The sequence below is a fragment of the Rhipicephalus microplus genome, chromosome X (assembly GCF_043290135.1).
Source record: "Rhipicephalus microplus isolate Deutch F79 chromosome X, USDA_Rmic, whole genome shotgun sequence".
NCBI classification, from domain to species: Eukaryota; Metazoa; Arthropoda; class Arachnida; order Ixodida; family Ixodidae; genus Rhipicephalus; species Rhipicephalus microplus.
This window is the reverse complement of record NC_134710.1, coordinates 34,881,875-34,902,254: the sequence shown is the minus strand read 5'-3', so window position 1 is coordinate 34,902,254 and position 20,380 is coordinate 34,881,875. Positions and strand designations below refer to the sequence as shown.

Here is a 20,380-nt window from a genome sequence, read left to right as displayed (position 1 = left end):
TTACCAGGCGACTTGGCTAAGTGATGGTGACGGCTGCTAATGGTGACTGTCATGTCTTCTGCGACGACAACGCATTTCTCCACAAATAGCGCTCTTTTTTTTTCTTTGAGCCCTAGAAACACCACAAGACGTCTTGTCTCGCCATTCTCAACAACTTTCCACCAGCATGCAAAATAACGTTTTCTATGTCTTGAAGCGAAATGACGCCACTAGTTGATGGCATGTCGAGACTTATTTCACTGTATTCGAGCTCAGTGCTCAGAGATAGTCTATTCTTTTTCGCCGATTATATTCCGGAAAATACCCCACTCTTATCGGGCAGCGTTCGCTTCTTTGTCGCGGGCCCCGCGACAAAGGCAAGCGGGCAAATTCGGGAATATTCGTAGAACGCATCCTTCAACGAGGTCCCACTTTTTTCTTGCGATTTGTACCTTCTTACCATATGACGTGAGTGAAAGTCTTCAGGATGTCCTTCTCATGAAAGTGCATATCACACACACGTGAGGTGCTGAGGCAGTTTCTTATCCGCACGAGGAATAGCGTGGTCCCATACCTCTCGCTGCTCAGGTACACGTTGGAACAAAAGAAATGTCGTGGTGTCTCTTATTTCCTGTAGCTACTCTACAGCCGAGAACGCAACATCCGGGCATGATGAAAACACGCAACACATACAAAGCAGAACAGGGCACCCTGAAGCACAAAAATTTTAACGCAGAAAGAAGCCTCCACAGATATCGACGCACTGCAACATGCACAGCGATGGAGGTTACGGGAGTGACACGAGCGAGCTAGATGTTCTGTGAGCGAGCATGCAGTGAGTGAATCTGGATGAGACAGCAGCGCCATATTTGTCGCTGGCAGCGGCGGCGCCGCGCAACATCGCTCAGTTTTGCAACTTACCTAGTCTAGAAACGTTGGTTTCAAGAGCCTGCCGACCCAGAAAAAAAAAATGTCAATCGAAATTTGCACGGATCTGCCTAGCTCCTTACTCAATCGGCCTTTTGAGCTGCGTTACATCATAGATGGCTACTGGCAAACTACAAAGAGAGAAGTATCAAAAACTATTCTTAAATCATGCGCTCGTCTTGTCAGCAGTCTCTACGATATCCAGAGCACAGTGTTCCTTATATGAGCCCACATGCGCTCGATTGTTTCACGAGCAACCCGAGTGTAAGTAACGTTGTCAAAACATTAATTGGGAACGACTCCTTTTTATGGTGCCAATTTTGTGGAAGATAGTAATTATTGCTTTCCAAAAGGCTTATTACATATTAAACTTATTAAAAACAACACTAAAACACATTAAAAGTGCCAATTGTATATATAGCCCGTCTGATAATCTGCGTAAATTCATTGTAACCAGTTCTCATTCTGTATAGACAGCTTAAATTGTGCTGCTTTCCAAATGTTCTATTGGCGTAACGCCATTGCAAGCGAGCAAGTTTATGACGATGTTTTGTATTATAAGCGTAGTTCTATCAATAAGCGTGAAGAGTGTAGACAGGCAGTGCTACATATTGTTTTGAGAAATTTACCTTCCTTGTACATGTACACGTACCCCCCCCCCCATATATATATATATATATATATATATATATATATATATATATATATATATATATATATATATATATATATATATATATATATATATATATATATATATATTGCGCTTTAGCACAGCTACTATATTTAGGCGGTGCATATCTCGTCCGACTACGCTAGACTTGAAGTTATTTTGAGACCTCATACTCGAAAAAGTGAAATCTACAGTGCGCATTTGTAGAGACATGCTATATTCCGCTTCGCCAACTTTAAAATATTGGCGCAGGGCTACCCAGGATTTTTTTTCTTTTTTTTGAGGGTGTGTAGTGTGCAGCAGAACGCCTAAATTGGCAATTGGTGGTCGCTGTGAATGCCTGTAACTATTTTAGTATACACCCAAAAGTTAAATTACCGAAACATTTCATGGTGTAGAGTGTTAAGATTACCTTCCTCTCCCCTCTTTCTTTGTGGCTTTCTGGTTCTGCGTGCGTGTGACACAATATTTGTTTTTAAATATCACAGCTTTCTGAGCACAGCTAACTTCCAATAAATCAGCTCAGTTATTCTAAATATTGTAGACGCCTAACCAACGAAGAAAGAGTTAAGAGAGAAGAAATGAGTATAAGACACACCTTTTCTGAATTATTTTCGATCTCTCACAAGGGCTTTCATGGAGCTCAAATTCAGTAGACGGGCGTGTCATACTTCAAGGGCTATGGCATCATGTGCTAGACATGATTGACGGGCAGGCGCGAAAAAATCTGCATCAAGAATTTGCGACGGAGGAGCCGAAGCGCATAGCAGTTCCTGCACTTAGAAGTGTGGCAGCTTGGGCTAGTTGGTATGGCATGACGATAGTTATAGCGCGAGAACAACACGACGACACAAAGACAAGAAGGACACAAAAGACACGAACGCTCGTGTCTTTCGTGTCCTTCTTGTCTCTGTGTCGTCGTGTTGTTTTCGCGCTATAACTATCGTAGTTTCTGCACGTGGCGCACGGCTCTTTTAGTACTATTCGACTGCAGCGCCGCTGTTGCGGGCGACGCGGAAAGGATCAGGCGGCGAGGCGCGGTCACGTCACTAAACACTTCTAGTACACTCTAGTGCGGGTAGCGCGGGTTTCAGAGTAAACTAGCGCACGTGTGTTCGCTCCTGTCAGCGGTCACCTACTGCCGGAAAGCGATCATTGTTATTTAGTTATCTTTCCCGACGTTGTGCAATTGAAAGCTGACATAATGCCTGGACAAAAACCAATATCGGCGTTCTTCAAGCCTCTAGCATCATCACCCAAGCGACTGCTTTCTTCTGAAGACTCCGTATGCCGCGTATGTTCTTCTTCTTTAGTACACTATAGTCCTGCCAGCGAAGTGGGTATTTCGCATAACTTGGGAATATTTGCCGCTTCTTTTTTTCAGGACCAACCAGTCAAGAAGTCTAAAATCGAGGGAAGTTCTGAGAACAATGCATTTTCCCCTGTCATTGATATAGAAAAGAAGCGCCTGATCGCCAAAGTCAAGCTCCAGTCTCGCGCCACTCCTGTTGTTCCCGCTGATATAGGTTTGTCTTGGTTTGGCGCCCTCGAGCAAGAGTTTTCGAAAGAATATTTTGCAAAAGTGAGTACATTTTGCCATGAGCTCTGTGCGAAGCCGGGCTGCAGATTCATGCGTCCTTCGGCAATATTCATTGTCCATAGAAACAACGATCGGTAGAGTAGTTTTGTCCTGGTCTGATTTAATCTCATTAGGTCTCCACTGAACTGTTGCCATCGTTTAAAGCTTTGTTGAACTTTTTCCTCGCTTTTAATTGTTATGGCTCTCACAGACTAGTTGCTTATGACATTCAGTGTGCAGGTTCGGGTGCGCAAAAATTGGAGGTGTTGTTGTCATTGTTTTGTTGTTTTTAGTATGCGTTGTATTTTTGGAAACTGTTGACTGTTGTCGAAGAAGTGCTATAGATGTTTCAGTTGCTTTCCCTCGCAAATCAATTTTTTTTTTTGCTCTTCGGGATTTTCTCTCAGCTTCAGTTTGATGACTCTGGTTTCAGTTTTTCTGTAAATGCAGGACGGTTCAGTCTTATAAAGTTTGTTTTGCCTGCGCAACTCTGGAAAAGAGTACTGGGGCAAGAGAAGTTAAAAAATTGCACAGTTTGCTTCTAGCAGTGCAGGCACAAACAAGTGCTGAGGTGCTGATATGGGGCAGGCATGCTTTGCCTGCCTATTATGCTCTGTTCTTTGCTTCCCCACTAACCCCTCCTTTGAGCAAGTTGGAAGTCTACACATCTGGCCAAAGACAAAGATATACATAAACAATGCACACACAATTAACTGCACAGCTGTAAAAAGAGCACAGGCACATGTATTATCATGATGTGTGTACGCTGCAATGGCAAGTACGCCACTGTGAAGCAAACTGATGTCACATGTGCAACCTATGTAATTTGTGAGCCGGGTACATCTGGCTGACTTCAAGATACATATTAGGGTTCCTAGTATATTGATGCAGGCATTAACTGCTTTGCATTTTAATTATACAGAATTTGTTGCTTGATTTGGAATTGTTAAGTAATTGAAATTTTATTTGCATCATTTTCTGTTAAAGTAGTGGTGGCAGCATCGAATAAGTTTTTCGTATTGGCTCATTGGGCTTACTAGCAGTCAGAAGCAGGGGTGTAGCCAGAAATTTTTTTTTTCGGTGGTGGTGCAGTGCATTGATGCCGGCATTAATTGCCTTGCATTTTAATTAAACTGAATTTGTTGCTTGATTTGGAATTGTTAAGTAATTGAAATTTTATTTGCGTCATTTTTTGTTAAAGCAGTGGTGGCAGCATGAATAAGTTTTTCGTATGGACTTATCGGGCTTACCAGCAGTCAGAAGCAGGGGCGTAGCCAGAAATTTTTTATGGGGGAGGGGCTCAGTGCATTGATGCCGGCATTAACTGCCTGGAATTTTAATTAAACTGAATTTGTTGCTTGATTTTTAAGTAATTGAAATTGTATTTGCATCATTTTCCATTTGAGGGACACTAAAAGGCAACTACTAGGGCGGCGTTGATTGTTCAAATAGCAGTCCAGAAACCTCGTAGTGTTACTTTTGTGCCAAGGAAGGGCCTATATAGAAATAAAATAAGGTTTTAGTGGTCCGTATCGGGTCAGCGCACTTCAAATTACCCACCTCAAGAAGCGAACCGATCGGACCGATTCACGTCACTGTTGCCGTGCACACCGTTACCCGGCTTTATTGCGCTAGTAGCAGCAGACCGAAAGCAGCGGGAGCCACAGCAGCAACAACGGCCATTAATTAATTTTCTGCCATTGGCTTTGAGATTGCAGACGTTTTTTGGTTCAACTGCACCCCGCTAGATGGCACCACCTGTCCCGTGTAACCATGCGAAAATTGATTTTTTGAACCACTCGCGCCATTCCCCATAGTAAATTCCGGTGGTTCTTTTTTCCATGAATCAAACAGAAACGAACAAGCAGCATTTTATTCCGTCTCTTGATGCATGAAAGGTTCTTTATTTAGTGCAGCTAGATAGACTACTAGTGATTAACTGTAGGCGGCCAGTCTGATGTCAGCGGGATAATTTTGAAAGTGTCCTACTGCAGTGTATGTGTTCTTGTGCATTTACCTTAATTTCTTGATAGGGCACAGTTGTTGCTAATTTTGTCATTTTAGATGTTGTCATACATTGAGTTTTCAATCTGACGTAAATTGTTATTTGACTTTGTGTCCCTTCAATGTAGTGGTGCCAACATCAATAAGTTTTTCGTATGCACTCATTGGGCTTACCAGCAGTCATAAGCAGGGGCGTAGCCAGAAATTTTTTTTGGGGCGGGGGGGTTTCAATCATACATTATGCATATTTGTGTGTGCGTTTGTGTTTATGTATATATACACAAACAAAACTGAATATTGTTAAAGAGGGTTTGGACCCCCCCACATTTCTGGTCAGAAGTACTGCGGTGAATCAACAGGGCTTCTGTTACGCTGAGCACAATCATGACCCTATCGAGAGGTTCACCATCTCCTTTTGTTAGGTAGTGATGCAAGGCACTTGTAGGCAGAGCCTCATATTCTTAAAAAAACAAAAACAAACAAGCCATAAATTATATTTTTCAAAAGACATTGCATTGTATGGTGTTCACTGACCCGTGGCACTAAATGTTTCAGCTTAACAGTTTTGTGCTAGAAGAACGAAAAAGATATACTGTGTATCCTCCACATGAAGATGTCTTCAGCTGGACCAAGTCTTGTGAAGTGAACAAGGTGAGCTGGAAAGAATGAACATAATTGTCTTGACATTTTGTCCTTTTTCATAATCTACAAGTGTGCTTCCCTGTGCTACATACTCGCCTAGCTTATGGTGTACCTATTTATTTGTTATAATAACCACAATGCCCAAGGGCATTATAGTGGCTGGAAGCACACAATATTTCAGTATGAATATTAACACTCCAACAATGCAATGATAAGACAATTCATTGTGCATTTGTACAGTGTGTACATTAGAGTACACAAAGTAGGTTGATTATACCATTCCGTACTTACACAACCACATGATTACACTACTGCAGAGCCTGTACTGAATTTCTAAATACATCACATAATTTCTGCTACTTCTGAAGGTATTCCACTGGCCTATCGTCCTGGAATAAAATCACATTTTAAATGCTTCATTTTTGGAGCTCATTTCCTTTTTGTTATTTGTATGGTCCACTTGCTGTGAAATATGATCCGGTTTGCAAAGGTATAACTGGGTGTCCAGGCCTGTTCAATTATGAATTATGGGGTGAAAAAGTTTAGACCTCAAATATTTCCTTCATTTGTGTAGAAGTTCCGAACAAACGTTTTTTTTTTTTGCTGTTGAAACATTAAATGTCTTATAAAATTAGGACGCCACTTTTCACACCATTGAGAGACTGTCGAGATCGTTTTGAAGAGTAGTGCAGTCATGGGAGCTATGTATAATTTTGCCCCGCCGCAGTGGTCTAGTGGCTAAGGTACTCGGCTGCTGACCCGCAGGTCGCGGGATCGAATCCCGGCTGCGGCAGCTGCATTTCCGATGGAGGCGGAAATGTTGTAGGCCCGTGTACTCAGATTTGGGTGCTCGTTAAAGAACCCCAGGTGGTTGAAATTTCCGGAGCCCTCCACTACGGCGTTTCTCATAATCATATAGTTGTTTTGGGTTGTTAAATCCCACATATCAATTAATCATTAATGTATAATTTTGTGCACAAACAATAATCAGCAAATAGTTTGATTTGTGCTAAAGTACCGGAACAAATTTTATCTATGTAGATGAGGAACAATGGTTGACCCAAGACTGACCCTTGTGGCATGGCAGGGGATACATCAACTTCCCGTGATGTTTCATCATTGATAACGATGTTTTGCCTTCTCATACTGGGCTTGTAAACAAAGTCAAGGGAGACGAAATCCTAGTTGCACATGCTGGGGCTTGTCTGCTATGTGAGTTTATATCAGTAGAGCTGAGCTTACATTTTCTGCATCACAGCGCAAAAAAAAACACTATGAAGCGTGGAAACTTGGGTAAGTTGGTAGGACATAACTGAATTAACGAACAGCGCAACCTAGGAGTAGCTACGCTGTACCTACTTCTAGGTTGCGCTATTCGTAAATTAAGAAAACTGCGCTTGGAAAAGGCACTGTTTGTGGTAAGTGTTTAGCCGCCTTTAGTTGAGCTAATTGAATTGCAGGAAAGCTAGCTTTTTTTTGTTCAAAAAATGGTCTATTGTATGCAAGTGTAGGAAATAGAAAGATTTTAAAGTTAAATACAGATATCTGAGAAACTGCTGGCCCCAAATGTATGAGTTCTCATTAGTAAACTGAGTTGTCTCAATATGGAAGACAAAGCTTGAGGGCAAAGCTGCCTTTATTATTATTTTTTAATGTAGTACAGTTGGCGTTGTTCAATAGCTTTTTAAGGACAAGTTCAATAACTGACATATGGGCAGCATTACAAAGACAAAACTAAATCAAAGCTCAACTACAGGTTTTCCCGCTCACTTTAATCCAAGTGCCAGCCTAAATAATCTGAACGCCGAGCTGTTTAATCCATGTGCCAAACATTTAATCCAAGTGCCAACATATTTAATCCAAGCGCCAACTCACTCACGCCGCGTGCCATTGAGTTTAATCCAAGTGCCACCGTGTTTAATCCAATTGCCAATGACTTTAATTCAGGTGCCAGTCAGTTTAATCCGTGCGCTTGAAACACACAGTTAGCCACTATATATAGTATAAATGTCAGAATAACGTAAACATCGCTTCACAGCAAGAACTTTTCCCTCGGCTATACATGGTAGTGCTTATGAAATGAAGTGCGCAGTGCGACTTCCCCTTAACATTTTGGTGTCATAGCTTCAAAATAAAAAAAAGTCAGTAGTAATTGCATTTATGGGTACTTAAATGTGTTTGCTCATGGAGTCCATGTTAGTCTTTATTGCATTGCTACTGCTTCATTCCGGTTAACCATCTACACCATCGCATATGCATCGATTCGTGTCGTCTGCTGAGCAGACGGCATTTGGCTACTTATGCGCTGAGGCTACCGCAGTCGTCTACTCAGCCCAGGGAGAACAGTGACCGACAGATGATATTCATTCGTTCTTTAAATCAGAAATAACCACTTAAAAATACCGAACTTGCATTTATTCGGGTTCATGTGGAAATAAGTTGTTGTAAAAGCATGAAAGTAGATACTCCGGTTTTCATGTAACAGACGACACTTAGTGTAGCTGAAGCGTGTTTATTTGAAACGTGTGTTTTCATACGGGAACATTTGGAGACGAAGAGAGAGCTTTGCTTGAAGTCATGGCTGGACGCAAACGAGGACCACACTTTAAGAACCCCGACGAACCTCGTCGGAAAAAAAGCAGAGTATCGGTGGTCGACAGGGCTAGGATTGTGGACGTTTACAGGCGTGGCACAATAATGTAAAATAAAACTTTTATTGCCACTTCAGGATGATCAGTTTACGTTTTATGTTCACTACAGGAAGAAAAAAACAAAAAAAAAAAAAAACATTGGAATTATTTCTAATTCACAGTGCGTGCCTCGCGGCGGCTTCCTAATTTCTTGATTATGTAGCTGTCTTTGACCCATCACTGTCCGCAACCATGCTTTTAATCTCTTAGTATGCGTTCCGGCACTCCAATAAACATAGTGTGTCATTCGCATTACATGACCTGTCCTGGTCATGTAATGTTCTAGAGTGTACCAAAGCCAATTATGAGCCTCAGTGACAGATACTGAATTTCATTGCACTGTGAAATATTCAGTAATATGTTCCTGCGCTTTTCTAGTTTTCATTAAATTTATTTCACCTGGGCCAAGCACTCATTATACAAACTTGCACACAGAAAAGTATAAGCACTTCAAATATGGCTTAAGCGAACCATGGCAGTAACTTTTTTCAAGAATACTATCGGCGAATACAAATAATAATAATTGATTCTACCTACTGACTATTGTCTTTTATACTGTATAGAACTGCATTTCAATTGCACTGCCATTTTTACGCCCCGTAATCTGGTTTTTGTGCATGGATTAAACTGACTGGCACCTGAATTAAAGTCATTGGCAATTGGATTAAACATGGTGGCACTTGGATTAAACTCAGTGGCACGCGGCCTGAGTGAGTTGGCGCTTGGATTAAATATGTTGGCACTTGGATTAAATGTTTGGCACATGGATTAAATAGCTCGGCGTTCAGATTATTTCAATGGCGTGCAGATTATTTAGGCTGGCACTTGGATTAAAGTGAGCGGGAAAACCTGTAGATGTTGGAAGCTTTTATTATTGCATGTTAATGCCATCTAGAAAATGATTCGTGATGTCATTTCTAAATGAGGCAGAATGTAATAGTCATGTTCAACACGTCGGTTTTTAAATATTTCCACGTTCCTCGAAGAAGTCATATCGAAGTAAACCTACAGGCAGTCTGCAGATGGTGCATTCTTTATTGGGAATATGCAAATATGATAGCTGTGCAACATGCTGATGTCGTGGCTGTTTTGTTTTTGCACCAAAAGCTAAATTCTGTAGTGCACTCCTGCATTAGTGAGCTTTTCGAGCATTTCTCATTCAGTTGATTTAAAGATAGTCTGTTCGAGAGATTCATTTAAGGCCATTGGGTGCTCTGCTATGCAATCCAATACTAGTATTCTCCCCACTGGTTATCGGCAATCCACATTATGTTCAGGAGGCTAGCTGCAGCTGTCACTTTGGACGCCAAGTCTTGTGCTTTTCTTGATGCTTGTTTTAAACCAGTAAATAGAGTATTAGCTAAATATATCAAATTAATATTCTATTTTGATTGGCCACCCTGGGGCAGTACTTAGCCACTAACTCCCACATGAATACATCAATTAGCCCTCAGTCCCCAGCAGCTGTGAACCAACTGACCAAGTACAGTGGAGGGTGCTAGGAATCTCCACCTCCAGACAGGCAGCAGTCATTGGAATCTAAACTTGGCCACATTTAATGCTATAACATTTTCTAGTGAGGTGAGTCTGGCGTATTATTAGTCTAGCGTAGTAATAGAGTGTTAAATGGGATGTAATGGGGCTCAGTGAAGTTGAAAAGGCATGTGAGGCTTACACAGGGCTGAAGAATGGACACGTCCTATGCTATCGTGGCTTAGTTGACAGAAGAGAATTGGGATTGGAGCTTTTTGTCCATAAAAATATAGCTGGCAACTTAGAGGAATACTTTTGCATTCATGAGAGGGTGGCAGGTATCATAATTAAACTCATAAGAGGTACTAGATGAAAGTGGTACAGGCCTATGTGCCTACATTCAGTCATGATGATCATGTGGTTGAACACTTCTATGAAGACAAAGAATCAGCAATGAGTAAAGACGCAGTATACTGTACTAATGGGTCACTTCAATGCTAGGGTAGGCAAGAAGCAGTCTAGAAACCATGCAGTGGGGGAATATGGCATTGGTTCTAGAAATGCCAAAGGGAAGTTACAAGTAGAGTTTGTAGAATGCAATAACTTGCGGATCTTGAATATCTTCTACAGAAAGCAAGCTAATCGTAAGTGAACATGGAGGAGTCCTAATGGTGAAACTAAGAATTAAATAGACATCAACCTTTGTGTACGCCCGGGCATTGTATAGGATGTGGATTCAGTTGGCAAAATTTGATGCGATGACCATAAAATAGTAAGGTCTTGAATTTGCCTAGACTTGAAGAAGGAATGACAGACACTGATACGCAAGAAACCAATAAATGAGCTAGCGCTCAGAGGGAAAGTACAGCAGAGTGTCAGTTCAGAACAGATAATCAGCTGTTATTGCGGAAACCGGCCTTTCCGTTGTCGCAATGAATGATAATCTGACGTGTGTCATTACAGAGTGTGTAGTGAACGTTGGGTGCTCAGTGATTAGACGGGACACTGGCAAGCTATCCCAGGAGACGACAAACCTCATTAAGAAACATCAAACCCTGGAAGCCTCAACTACAACAGATAAGGTATAGCTGGCAAAACTTTCAAAGTTAATAAATAGGCGCAAGGTAGCCAACATAAGAAGGTATAACATGGAGAGAATTGAGCAGGGTCTAAAAAATTGAAGAAGCCTCTAAGCTGTGAAGACAAAACTGTGCATAGGCAAAAATTAGATGTATGCCTATAGGGGCAAGGAAAAAAAGATTACAATCAATATGGATAGCATAGTTGAGGTGGCGAAAGAGTTCTACAGAGATATGTACAGCTGCTTAGACAATTAGGATGATAATGTAAGAAGCAGTAAAAGCCCAGAGGAATCTCGCCTTTCACCAGTAATGACAGGGGAAGTAAAGAAAGCTCTAGAAGGAATGTGAGGTGGCAAAGCCGCTGGTGAGGATAAGGTAACATCAGACCTGTTGAAAAACGGAGAGGTTGTGTGACACGAACTAGCTATGCTGTATATGAAGCATCTCTTGAAGGGGAGGGTACCAGAATCTTGGAAGAATGCCAACATGATCTTAATTCATGAGAAAGGGGACGTCAAGGACTTGAAATCTTACAGGCCGACTAGTTTACTGTCCGTTGTCTACAAGCTATTTGCAAAAATAATAGCCAATAGAATGAAGTCGACATTAGAGTTCAATCAACCGAAGGACCAAGCTGGATTTTGTACAGGCTATTCAACTATAGATAAAGTTTATAATATAAATCAGGTGATAGAGGAATGTGCAAAATACAACAATCGTTATACACAGCCTTCATAGATTATGACAAGGCATTACATTTGGTCAAAATATCAGCAGTCATGCTGGCACTGCGGAATCAGGGCATCGACGAAGCCTACATGAACATAGCGAAATAAATCTACAGTGGATCCACAGCCACCGTTGTTCTTTATAAAGAAAGCGACAGAATTTGAATAAAGAAGGATGTAAGGCAGGGAGACACGATCTCTCCAATACTATTCACCGTGTGTTTACAGGAGCTTTTCAGAGCCCTCGATTAGGAAGAGTTAGGGATAAGAGTTAATGGAGGCTATCCTAGTAACCTGCGACTTGCTGATGACATTGCATTGGTGAATAACTTGGGGAACAAATTAGAACTCATGATTATTGAACTGGACACGGAAAACTGAAGCCTAGGTCTGAAAATAAGTATGCACAAAACTAAATCAATGTGCAGCAGTCTCAACAGAGATCAGCACTTTGCGATAGGTGGCCAGACACTGGAAATTGTAAAGGGTACAAGTAGTAACTGCAGAGCTGAACCGTGAGAGTGAAATTACTAAAAGATTAAGGATGGGGTGAACCACATTTGACAAGCATTCTAAGATCATAAATGGTAGTATATCGCTATCCCTCAAGAGGAAGGTACGTAACAGCTGCATCTTGCCCTTTGGGAAAGAAACCCGGAAGCTTACATAGAGGGTTTAATTTCAACTGAAAATTACGCAGTGAGCGATAAAAGGGGAAATGATACGTGTAACCTGAAGAGATGGGAACGGAGCAGAAGGGGTCAGGAAACAAACAGGGGTAAGGATATGGTCATTGAAATCAAGAAGAAAGGGACATGGCCCGGGCACATAGCGCGTAGGCAGGATAACCTTTAGTCATCAAGGGTAACTGACTGGATTCCAAGAGGAGGCAAATACGTGATGGGGAGACAGAAAATTAGGTGGGCAGATGAGATTAAAAAATTTGCAGGTGTAACGTGGCAGCAAAAAGCACATGAACGGGTTGATTGGCAGTACAGTGGAGAGGCCTTTGCCCTGCAGTGGGCTTAGTCAGGTTGCTGCTCTGATGAGATTGAACAGTTGTAAAGGCTACTTGAAGAACTTTGGGCAAAAGCATATTCGTGTACTGTGCATATATTGTTCTGTTGACCTTCACATTTGATAGAATGAATGTTGGGCCGCATCCAATATTCAGGTGCACTGTGCCCAAGTTGATGAGAGCACTTCATACGTAAATGAAAATGCGTATGCTTAAAACTAGCTTTGTTTTCACAGCATCGGCCCAAGTGCAAAGCTTGACATATTTTTGCACTGCCTGTGGGAGGCTTGACAAATCTCAGAGGCAGTGCTTTGGAGAGAAAAAAAAAATTAGCAAAGTGCATGTCTCTACGGTAGATGATGCACTGTACATATTTTTTGGCAGCGGATATGTTGCAAAGGCCCGCATTTTATGTGGTTTGTTTTGATTTGTTGGGAATAAACGTCAGGTACCTGTTAATGGCTCACATTGCTAACCTGCTACAGTGGAATCTCTGTAGAACGAACCCCACAATAACGAACTTTTCAGATTAACAAACTTTTAGAAAATTTAGTGCCGACTGCTAATAGTTTCAATGTAAAATTATTTCGCTACTACACACTTCAGAATACCGAACTTTTCTGAATAATCAGCGTAAATTAGGTCCGCATTATATTAACAAGGCCTCAGTACTATGAACTCATGTTCTGAAGTTCGTCGCGACCACCGGAGCGGTACGCAAGAAGACGACAAAACCAATGGACGCCTTGCTTCTCAGAAGACGCGTGATGGTGCGGAGGGGGAAAAAAGTGAAAGGGCGACTTTCTTTTCTTTATTTTTATTGAAGCACCAACGCTGCAGGTTTACAAGTGCAGAGGCGACGGCAACATGGGAGGGCAAGGTCAGCGAGGCAGAGGGCAGAGTGGGAGTTGCGAGGCAGGAAGCATGGACACGGAAAACATGAGACAGCGAGGGAGCAGAAAACGAAACGCCAAGAATTTTCTTTTTTTTTCTTCGGAAGAGGTGATGACAGTTGCGATGCTTCGGGTTTTTTTTTTTTGTCACTTCTACATGTGCTCTAGGACTAGGAGGCCTTGTTTGTCAGTTGTGTTCATCTCTTTTCGGTGATTACTTATCGCGTCCGCAAAGCAAGTCGGCGTTCACGCTGTGGTGCTACTACGAATGAGTTTGTCTCTGCTTGTGACAAAGAAGCAGAATCACTTTTTGCTAAGCGAGAAGGTGGATATTCTTCAGTAACTGCAAGGCAAAAAGCAGGCTGTTGTGACCAAAAAACCGAATCGCACCACAGGAATGTGGATGGGCTAGGGCCCTTCGCACTGCAAAGTTTATGCTGCACGTGTAAAAAAAAAAAGACTTCTTTAAAGTAAACATACATTTTTTGGTATTACCTTGTGCATTAGTTTTTTTTTTCTCATGAAAAACGAGTTCAAGGACCCACCGTTTAAATGTACATCGTTTTGGTGGAAAATGAGTATTTATGGTTAATTTTTAAGCTTTCACTATAACGGAACAACCTTTCAAAATAATGAACGAATTGCCACGGTTCCCTGAAGTTCGTTATACCGAGATTTCACTGTATTTGCTGATGACATTGCCTTGATGAGTAACTCGGGGGACGAATTACTGAACTGGACACAGAAAGCAGAAAAATTAATATGCACAAAACTAAAGTAGTGTGCAACAGTCTCTGCCGAAAACAGCACTTTGTGATAGTTGGAGAGATGCTGGCAGATGTAAAGGATTATGTCTACTTAGGATAAGTAGTAACCACGGAGCCATACCATGAGAGTGAAGTAATTAGAACAGTGGTTCTCAACTATGGATCTGTCGGGGACCCCTTGTGGACTGGTCGAAGTGATGGGGGACCCCTGCAGCGCAGGGGAGGGAGGGGTGGGGGTACATAAGTAAATCAACACAACTGGAGCGTGAAACAGGTTCTTTTATTGCTACCAAAAACATAAAACACAAATGTGCCACATCACTTCATTTTGGACAGTTCATCGATATGTGGTGCCATAGAGTTTCATACAATAACACCTAGAGGGGAATCTGGTGCTAGTGTCTACGCGGGCTCGTTCAGCTGTGCTTGTACCCCTATGGGAATTATTGGAAGTACAGGCTTCGAATCTACTTCGGATGGATCACATTCTTGAGATTCGCGACACTTGTTTGCTGAGTGTAAAACAAAGGGATATGAAGGTATGTCTAATTGAAGCTTACTTCATTTTTTTGTACTCACACTTTATGCAAAAGATTTTTGTGACTAGACAGTAGAAGTGAAACCTGGACAGATTTAACCACCAGGGTAGGCATTGCTCTGCCATTGCGTTTCAGATTTGGCATTAAGATGTAATGAATTATTCTTTACAACATTTCAGAACAAACATTGTTGTTTTGCTTTCAAAAGTACTCAATATCTATTTATGTAAATAACAGCGCAGTATTAACGTTTCGTCTGCTGCAATGCCAGGTGCATCCCTTGAAGCGGTCTGCCCCCAACGTGCCTCTCGTTTTGTTGTGAAGTCGAGTCAGAAGAGCATGATGGTGTGGCAACTTCGCGTCGCCGTCGTTTTTTAGTTTATTTCAACGAGTTTTGGCAAGACTCACTAAGAACAAATGTGAACTCGATGTAATATCCTGCACTGGCATGGGACGCTACATTTATGCGCAGCAATGAGTGGAAAACGCTTCGCTTAAACTGTCAAACACTACCTATACAGCTCCAGCATTCCAGTAAATTGAGAGGCCGAGCAGTTTTCAGCTTCTTTGAATAAGCAAGGCGCAGATTCAGTCCTTTGCATCCACCCCACTACCCACTTTACAGGAAGAACGAAACTGAAACTGTAGAAAAAGATCCGTAGACAGTTTACTGGCTAACGCAATCCAATCTGAAGGCTGTACTTCCCATAATTCCCATGAGGTACACGATCGCAGCACCAAATTTCACTCTAGATATTATTGTATGAAAATTTATGCATGGCACAGTCACATTTAAACAGAGTTTAAGTGCCACTTAAAAAACAAAAATAAATAAATAAAAAAAGCGAGTGAGTGTTTCGCGGATCATAGAAATAGCTTCGCGGACCCTAGGGGGTCCGCTGACTGCCATTTGAGTACCACTTAATTAGAAGAATAAGGACGGGGTGGATCACATTTGGCAAGCACTCTCATATCATGACAGGCAGATTGCCACTAATCCTCAAGAGGAAGGTATATAACAGCTGCATCTTGCCGGTACTTAGCTATGGAGCAGAGACCTGGTGATTTGCAAAAAGGGTTCAGCTTAAATTGAGGACGACGCAGCAAGCAATGGAAAGGAAAATGGTAGGTGTAACCTCAAGAGACAAGAAGAGAGCAGAGCCGGTCAGGGAACAAACCGAGGTTAAGGATATCATTGTTGAAATCAAGAAGAAGAAATAGACATGGGTCGGGCACGTAAATGTAGGCAGAATAGCCGCTGGTTATTAAGTGTAACTGACTGGATTCCCAAAGAAGGCAAGAGGGTGAGAAGGAGACAGAATTTTAGGTGGGCAGATGAGATTAAGAAGTTTGCGGGCATAAAGTGGCAGCAGAAAGCACAGGACCGGGTTGATTGGTGGCTCATGGGAGAGGCTTGCCCTGCAGTGGGCGTAGTCAGGGTGATGATGATAATGCAGTCACACATCTAACATTAACATTTGTTTTAAGCTTTTTAAAACAGTGCAATATAAATAAATACCTTATAACAGTCGTTTAGATGCACTATCTGTTGGTTTACATAAATGTCCCATGCATTGTCACATTTCTCTAGGCCTGGTCGTGCACAACAGCAGTGGTATTGCCATGGAATTGACAACTTCTGCAACATGCAGAAATGATATTACAGCGGTCAAGTTTTACCTTCCAGCTAGTGAAATGGCATTGGAAGCACTAGTCACATTATTTTTACTAGCTTTGTTTTTCACCATTCTGTCACAAGAATGATTGAAGACAAAAGTTTATTGGCTGTTCTGATTGATAAAGAAAAAGGCGCTTAAAAAGAAAAATTATTTTCTAGTATTAGTGAATTACTTGACGGGAATTTCGAGCGTAAAAAACATCATTCACAAGAATGTGAGAATACAAGACAGGTGCTAACACACTTAGTGCCCATCCAGTCCAAGATGAGGTACATTGCGGGGAATTCTTAGGTATCCTAAAGTCATAAAACTAAGACGAGTATAAAGCTTTGCACTAGAAAATGAGGCAGCAAGTTAATTTAATCTTCTGGGGTATATGTAGCATGCATGTGTGTATGTATCAATTTTGTTTAACCCGGTACTATTGCTGCAACATCGAGGCTCAAATTTTACATTGAAAAAGGGTCTGGTAATTACCCCAAAATGTTGATTTGCCACCGCATTGTGTGCTTTTAGCTGCTTCTGAAGCTGTGCTAAAGTGGCTTCACTCAGCCACATCAGTGGCTTGTTTTATTCTGTTGTTTGCTAGGCTGACCACCTATAATTTATTTTCTGATGTCTTCTAGGTTAAAGTTGTCATCCTTGGACAAGACCCTTACCATAACCCAGGCCAAGCTCATGGTGAGCTTCTCAATTTATATTACTTTGTGTTTGATAATGCTGAGTGCTTTGTAATGGGTGGACCTCAAAGTTCCACCAAGTTCATTGATTACTATCCTTATAGCATCAATAAAGTGTGCAGCCGAGTAGGTGCACATGTTATCCTGCATATGCATAGTAGGTACTTCGCTACTTGAAAATGAATTACAGTCTATTCCCGTAATCCCGTTACAACGAAGTTCACTACAATTAAATTTCCACCACAGCGAACAATTTTTGATTCTCTGTCAGCCACCCATAGAAAACAATGGGAAAAATGTTTTGTCACAACAAATACTTTTCCTCAATATTTCCGCTTTAAGGGGAGATGCTACTCGAAGACACTTTTTTTTCATATTCACCCTAGAGCAATGAAACTTGAGCTGTTTATGGTACTTTTTATGCTGATTTGAAATGTATAATTAGTTTTCTTGCAAGTTACATACTTTTAGCTCTGAAACATGACAAAGTGAAAACCTCAACCCTTTTGCCCCCCCCCCCCCCCTCTTTTCATCCCTAAACTTCCATAATTTTTTACCATTCATAGTTCATAATGTTTGAAATGAAGTGTAGAATGCAAATAAATAATTAGGAAGTATATACAAAATACTTTATAGGCGTGAAAAATAATAGACATAAAAGTCTGTATTTAACCTACCCTGATAAAGATTTACATACAATTTTTTATTATGCAATAAAATATTGAAATTTAAGCTAGATAATTGTATTTGTTATACTTTGGAAAAAATTTGGGCAACATTTTACGCAGATCCGAGCACTAGAAGTGCCAGAAAAAGGAGGGGCACATTAAAAAAAAGGCAGAATTTGTGGTTTGAGAAAAACGAGTTTTAAAGTTAAAATTGAGTTTTTATTTATGAAATATATCATTAAATCTGATGAAATTTGCACACCAAAAAGAACAATTCTTCTTGTAGTGGCCACTGCCACTAAAATACGCCAGCACCATGAGTTTGTATCTCTCGGCTTTTTCGAGTCGACTCCTCACAGACACTTCGCTCACAGACAGGGCCATGAAACGCTTGCCAAACTTCTGCTCCATTTGTCTGTCAGAGCCTTGTGCCAACTGCAAGCTAAAAAGAAGTTCGACAGGACTGCGAAATCTCAACTAAGTCCAGTGTCATGCCATTTTGCGGCCATGTCTGTGCCACATACCATCGTACATAATGGCAATCTCATCCCTGCTAAGTTCCCTCACTGTGAGCTCTTTCGACCTCACAAGATTGGCGCTGACGTCATCCGTTGCCGCATCACGAATGAGACTCCCACTTATGACTCCCACTTCTTAGGCGACACTTCTCGTCAAAACAGCGCTCTGTTATTTGCTTATCCACGCACAGCGCTGAAGCAAATATGCAATCAAATCTCCACAATATTAAATTGGGTCGGGGTTACGTCCGCTCTTCTGTCTGTCCGTTTGTCTGTCTGTGCTTCTATTCGTGCGGCCGTCCCTCTGTCTGTCTGTCTGTCCATATGTCTGCCTCTCTGTCTGTCTGCCTGTCCGTTCATCTGTATGTTCGTCTGTCTATCTAGTGAACACTTCAAGTACAGCCATCTCATATCTTTTCATCATGTATTCGTCATATACAAGTGCCGCCATCCAGCGGACATTCTAAGGACCGCTCTTTCGGGTATGTGCCACCGGTGGTTACACACTACAAGGGACGCACAAACCATGACATAAGGAGCTTCACCTCTAAAATAAACACTGATATGAGATTTAGTCATTGTTCAGCTGTAGGCTTGTCTTGATCTAAACTTCATGAAACATGCTTGTGGCTTTCAGGTAATAATCCTTATCATTGCAAGTTGTTGTAAATGTGGGCATTTCATTTCAAATTTCCTGTAGGAGAAATGATAAATTGAAGCAAGCAATGAAAAAGTGAGAAATTAAGGTAATCTGTTTTCACAAAAATGGGGCGAGCGCCTAGTTCCTCGATTCGATAGATTTTTGGAGCTTACGATACTAAGCTTGTTATCAATAAGTGTAAACATAATTGAGATCCAGCTTTTTGAATTATTTCAAAGGGGAATTCAGATACTAAATGGTGTTTGTTAAAAAAAAGACTAATAGATTTTTTTTGCGCACCTTCTAGTTTGTAAATTTATTTGTAGGCAATAACACAACAAAGTTAGCATATTGAAATAGAAGCCCGGAAAAGGTGCTAAAAAGGCAGAAAGTTTCATTTTATGTGCTTTTGAATATACACCTTTTAATAAAAAAAAGTCTTTTTGATTGGAAGTGATACTTCATGCTTTATTTACCTGGGCCTCTTCATCGTCATCATCATCAGCCGGACTGTGTCTACTGCAGGACAAGAGCCTCTTCCATGCTAGTCAACTCGGTCCTGCGCTTGCTGCTGCCAATTTATACCTGAAAACTTCTTAATCTCATCTGCCCACCTAACTTTCTGTCTCCCCTTAACCTGCTTGCCTTCTCTGGGAATCCAGTTAGTTACCCTTAATGACCAGTGGTTATTCTGTGTACGCGCTAGATGCTCGACCCATGTCTATTTCCTCTTTTTGATTTTAACTATGATATCCTTAACCACGGTTTGTTCCCTGACCCATTCTGCTATCTTCTTGTCTCTTAAGGGTTTTTCTATTTCTCGCTGCGTCGTCCTCAATTTAAGCTAAACCCTTTTTGTAGCTCTCTAGGTCTCTGCTCAATAGCTAAGTACCGGCAAGATGCAGCTGTTATATACAATCCTCTTGAGGGATAGTGGAAGCCTACCAGTCATCATTTCAGAATGCTTGCCGAATGTGCTCCACCCCATTCTTATTCTTCTAGTTACTTCAATCTCGTGGTTCGGCTCCGTGGCTATTACCTGCCCTAAGTAGACATAGTTTTTCACAATTACTAGTGCGCTATTACCTATCTCGAGCGCCGTTCTCTGCCGAGGTTGTTGTACATTACTTTCGTTTTCTGAAGAATAATTTTAAGACCTATCTTTCTGCTTTCCTTGTCTAACTCTGTAATCATTAGTTGC

General features: G+C 41.4%; 1 protein-coding gene across 1 annotated transcript in view; it reads left to right on the top strand.

Moving 5' to 3' along the window:
- Positions 1 to 2,624: 2,624 nt before the first annotated feature.
- The window catches only part of LOC119175779 (uracil-DNA glycosylase 2), a 59,778-nt gene continuing 42,022 nt past the window's right edge, over positions 2,625 to 20,380 (top strand). The window contains exons 1-4 of the mRNA XM_037426750.2: positions 2,625 to 2,873; positions 2,964 to 3,161; positions 5,718 to 5,813; positions 17,300 to 17,354. Of these exons, the coding sequence (XP_037282647.2) occupies positions 2,784 to 2,873; positions 2,964 to 3,161; positions 5,718 to 5,813; positions 17,300 to 17,354 (439 nt within the window). The 5' untranslated portion in view covers positions 2,625 to 2,783. The remainder of the gene's footprint in view (positions 2,874 to 2,963; positions 3,162 to 5,717; positions 5,814 to 17,299; positions 17,355 to 20,380) is intronic.